General features: G+C 42.8%; 1 protein-coding gene across 1 annotated transcript; it reads right to left on the bottom strand.

Moving 5' to 3' along the window:
- Positions 1 to 1,543: 1,543 nt before the first annotated feature.
- Positions 1,544 to 4,735, bottom strand: LOC112883877 (ERBB-3 BINDING PROTEIN 1). The gene is made up of 10 exons (XM_025949134.1): positions 4,575 to 4,735; positions 4,355 to 4,451; positions 3,672 to 3,756; positions 3,437 to 3,586; positions 3,196 to 3,349; positions 2,775 to 2,990; positions 2,561 to 2,697; positions 2,382 to 2,473; positions 1,992 to 2,174; positions 1,544 to 1,775 (listed from the first exon to the last, which is right to left on the bottom strand). The coding sequence occupies exons 2-10, from the start codon at positions 4,449 to 4,451 to the stop codon at positions 1,711 to 1,713; spliced, it is 1,179 nt and encodes a 392-aa protein (XP_025804919.1). The 5' UTR covers positions 4,575 to 4,735; the 3' UTR covers positions 1,544 to 1,710.
- Positions 4,736 to 4,965: the final 230 nt, after the last annotated feature.

Raw genomic sequence — 4,965 nt, 5'->3', positions numbered from 1 at the left:
CGCCGGCTAAATTCTAGAAAAATCTAGAAAAATGTAAGCACGTGTGCTGAGTTAAATAACTCAAACTCAGATGGGCAGGTTCTATCACAACAAATTTTATCAGTTAAGCTTCGTTCAGCACACAACTTAACAAAATCTAACGTATGTTATTATTTTTTCAGTACACATAACATTTTAAAAAATATTAACATAGTAACTATTCGATTGGATGATTAAAGTCCCCCTATCAATACTCATGCCATACAAAGATCAAGAAGTATCGAACCATTTAGCCTTAGCATCAGCAGTCAAGTAAATAGATATTATAGTACAATCAATTAACATTATTGTTACATTATATATACAGTAAATCTCACCTTTACTTTTGTTATTTGGACCCAAGCATGATAAAGTCAATAATCTCGAAAGCTTAGTATTGTCCTCCTTTTTTTAATGACCTATGCAACTTTTAACCCAAGAAGAACCTACTAGGGCCTCCTCCAGCGGATGATGATATCATTGGCCTCAGGTGAAGTGGCGGGGAGAGAGTGTTTAAATTTAACTGCGCTAGCTACTATTTTCTCGCTAGCTCATGCACATCAACCAGAATCATGTGAGAGCATATTTGCTGGAGCTACTACACAGACCGAGGAGAGGAGAGAAGAGTTTTTACTTTGTTTATTGTCTCTCCGCTCCCCCTCACCCAACGACGTCGCTGGCACTGTTGGAGGGGGCCTAACGGTCCCTTGGTTAAGAAAATCAGACCACTTAGGAATGTTCTCTCTCTCCCGCTTCAATCTTTCAAGCTTCACTAAATCTGTCTGTTATCCTTGTTTTTCTCGCTGGTAGGCTTTGTGTTGCATTGTCTGTTGATTTATTATATATGGTTGTTTCCTCTCTTTTTTTTGTTGGTCATTGGAATGTAGAGACCAGAAGCAATATTTGCAGTACATTTTCTTTTGAAAAACATACTGCTGCCTAAGTCCGTTCACATTGCATACACTTTGCCGGTTTCATCAGTGTGAAAAAATGTTGCAAGTTCAGTAACTAAACGTTGAACTACATGATTCTGCCGCAGCAGATCGATTATAGCACCGTCGCAATGTCCTGTCTAACGTATGAGCTGTAATACCTCCTAAAATGCCTCTCCTCTGCATGCATAATAAACACCTCTCCTTGTCATCATGATGAAATCACTCCTACTCCCATATAGGTTTCAGAGTTACCTCGCACACCTCTCCTTAATCCATGCCGGCGAAACTCCGTTACCCAAAAAGGGCGAACGTCGAGTTGCTGGACTGATGAATTCAACAAAATTCATGCGTCATGAATGGATGGATGCACGTCCATGATGTTGGCCATGAACACATGCCTATCAACGACGGCATAGGCATCCTGAGCATTTGTTTTCCTGATGCTAACATCAAAAGCAATTGCAAACTACGCCCCATCAGAACCCGTCGCTCATTCAAACACTAACATTTTCAAGATGAGTGTACCTCAGAATTATCCAAAGGAACGTGAGATTACGCAACAACTGAGAACTAGCGCTGGACATGCCACATAGATAATTATCTGTGTCATTAGATGCGATAATGTGCAGCGGGATGCGTCATTTCTTAGACACTTGAAACAGTACTCAATTTTTCCACAACTGAATGTAATATAACACCATCAGATGCAGCAAAGAAACATGAACAAAACTAGATGTAGCAATTCCAAAAATCAGAATTATTCTTGGCTTGGAGCACCATTTGTTGCCTCCTCCATAGGCTCTGCTGTATCTCCTTTCTTGCCTATATTCATGAATAAACAAATGCATCTGAGTAAGTCCAACAAATAATACAACTAAACATGTAGACAAAAGGCACTAGAGTTGTGGAACAGCACTAGAGTTGTGGAACAGATATAACATTCAAATCAAACTAGTGTCACTGTTTATAGCAGAACAGACAGACTCAGCATGGAGCTTAGAGGTACAAAATAATGAGCTTTGAGTCTGCTGGACAAACCTTTTTTCTTCTTTCCACCACCCTTCTTCTTTGATTTCGTCCCCAAAGCAAGCCATGCCTTTATCTCAGCATTGTCTTCAATGGATTTTGTGGGCTGTAACTCCTGTAGCGGATGTGATGTAATCTTATCCGATCCATTGGGCATCAACAGCACGGTGAATTTTATGTGCGCAACAAGATCACCTGCATGATGCAACCACATAATATTACTACTGTTACAATAAACAACTAGATTGCAGTGACTACAAAAGCTTTAAGAATTACTAATGAGCATGCATATCAATATGCATCATAAACCCTTAAGAGGTGTAAAGAACCCAGGCAGAGAAGTTCAGACATGTTGAAAAACTAATTCATGCATTCAAGTCTAAAGGAGATTGTATTCTCTACCTGGCTTCTCATGAAGTACTGGGTATGGCTGCAATAGCTCATGGTTCATACATTCCACCAAGCCTAAGCGTGCGCGCTTCTCTTCCAATGCCCTGTGACAAATTCATGAACTCATGTTTCAATAGACAGAATCATAATAAATCGCATCAGAACTCAAAAGCCGGTGTGCAGTTACAAACCTAGCGGTAAAAGGCATGATCGGGAACTTCTGGCTGATCTCACTGAAAATAAACCTTGATGCTTTCATCTTCAAGTGATAATTCTTGTCTACAGCCCTTTTGTAGATGGTGGTCTGCTTCTCATCCAATAACTTTGGCTGTCATGAACATTCAACAAAAATGTAAGCAAGCTGGAAAAATAGAAGCATTATATGCAAGTAACAGAAATTCTCACCTTTCCCTCCCCAGTGCTGGTGACGATATCAATTGCATATACTTCATTTTCTTCAAATTCAGCATCATCCACCTTAGTATCAGCATTAGAGACACTGAGAACAACTTTGTTACCATCAATGACAAATTGTTTCAGCTGATGGCTAAGAACACCTTCCACAATTTTACAATCATAAGCAGAAGCAACTTTCTGGATTGCTTCAGTAACATCCTTGTTCTAGAGAAGATATAAACAGGGGATTAGTAACAAAATCAACAAATCAGACGCAACCACAATTCAGAAGGTAGTACTTAGGTCACCAGTTCAACATTTTTCAGATACCAGGGGCAAATATAAAACCATGAACTGAGAAAGCATAAAGAATATGCCTGGGAGGAGACAACAGTGATAGAGAAAATATAACTTGTGAAAGAGACTGTACCTTCTTCCCAGGTCTCACAAGCCTCATTGCAACTTCTGCTGCAGTGTTGGCAGCAGCAAGAACATCAGCTGCTCTTCCAGTGACGGGCCCGTTTGTAATTACATGAGTATGAGCCACCACAGCAATAAAACCATCAATATGGCAGCCCATATCTCTGTCATGGAAAACAGAATTGTTAGGATCAGTACAGTGCCCCAAAAAGAACATTACAGAACTAGTTGGCGCAAGACAGTTCAATTACATTTTAACCATATCATTTTCTTCCAGAACTGCCTCATCAGTGGCAAGTGGTGAGAAATGGCAGACTGTGTTGTTCACAGATACACAAGTTGGGAAAGCAATGCCCCTTTCAATCTTCCTCTTTGCATTCTTGTAGACATTCCCAGTTTGCCTATTCCCAAGAAAGAATACCAAGTAAGGATGCGAATTAGCAAGCAAGTAGCATAAGAGAAAGAAGACACAAAAAGATTCATTACTCTCTAATAAAAGCGTCGCCCTTCTCACAAAGGTCAACAATCTTGGCTTTCGGCTTGCATTCAGATACAACCAGCTTCAGAGCGCCTGTTCCAAAAGGGGGCAAACACTTAAGCATTACCTTTCAAATATTAGTATGAACCATAATGTTAAAGCAAGAACAATCTCCCAAGCACATACTTAATACCATAACCTTAAGAGCTTACATCTATCAGCAAACATCAAGAAAAGCATGCTCTCATACTTAACATCCATACAAAACAGAACACAGAAAAAAAAATTCCAAAGAAAATGGAGCAAGCAGATAGTGCTATATTCCAAGTATAAACCTCCTCTGCAACCCATCCCTGAAACCAGAAACCAAACTTTACCAATTTCTATATCTCAAAAACTGACATCACAGACAATATGAACAACTTTGCCATATCGATTCCCATTTCTCAAAAACTGCCATGACGATCAATGTTAACACCATAATAAATATATGCATGCTTACATAGCTCACGAAACAGCTAAATCAAGCTACCGCTAAGAATTCAGAAAAGACCAGCAGCAACCGACCCTAAAAAATCCAAACACTGCCTTTATATCTGCGAATACCATACAATCCCCAAGCACGCGGCAGCAACAGACAGCAGGTCAACCGCACAAATGATAAGGTTAGCGAGAAGGCGAGGTTACTTACTGTTGAGGATTTCGGCGGCGGCCTTATACTTGGTGACGACGTCATTGGATGAGAGGTCGAGCTCCTTCTCCTCCCGGACCTCATCGTCCGACGACATCTGCAGCACACACCAGCACGAACAACACCCAAAGCGATCAGAAATGTCGAGAAAGTGACAGGAGCCAAACGAAACGGGCCGAATCAAGCACGGGGAACGTGGACGGGGACGGAAAATACTCACTGCTTCGATCCGAGGCGGGGGACGTCGGCGGCTGGGAGGGGAATCGCGGCGGCGGCGAAAGCGGTGCTGGCGGCGGCGGGGGGTGAGAGGTTTAGGTTTAGGGTTTGGGCTCCGGGAGGGGGGATTAGAAATTGAGGCAAGGCAGCTGGGTGGGGTGAGGAGGCGGCGTCTGGCTAGGGCTTAGAGTGGAGGCTCGCGTGTCGCTGGCGAATGGGGCCGGGTGCCGGCCTAGCGAGGTTGACACCTCGCCGACGGGTGGGACAGGAGGTGCGGTCGTCATGACTGGGTTCTGGGCCGCGCCGCGTGTGGGGGGCTTGATAAGGCTTACAGGTGGGCCATGGCACGGTGCGGCCCGAGCAAGGCAGAGCAGCCGCGTGTGGGGACACTTGGA

Source organism: Panicum hallii, chromosome 3 (genome assembly GCF_002211085.1).
Source record: "Panicum hallii strain FIL2 chromosome 3, PHallii_v3.1, whole genome shotgun sequence".
Classification (NCBI taxonomy): domain Eukaryota; kingdom Viridiplantae; phylum Streptophyta; class Magnoliopsida; order Poales; family Poaceae; genus Panicum; species Panicum hallii.
Note: the sequence above shows the minus strand (reverse complement) of the source record. Positions and strands in the feature narration are given on the sequence as shown.

Bases quoted from the DNA above. Each gene is read 5' to 3' on its own strand.
- LOC112883877 (XM_025949134.1), bottom strand. From the start codon at position 4,451: ATGTCGTCGGACGATGAGGTCCGGGAGGAGAAGGAGCTCGACCTCTCA. The intron at 3,757-4,354 runs GTAAGTAACCTC...CTTTTGGAACAG, and splicing joins CGCCGCCGAAATCCTCAACA to GCGCTCTGAAGCTGGTTGTA. The intron at 3,350-3,436 runs GTAATTGAACTG...TTTCCATGACAG, and splicing joins GAAAATGATATGGTTAAAAT to AGATATGGGCTGCCATATTG.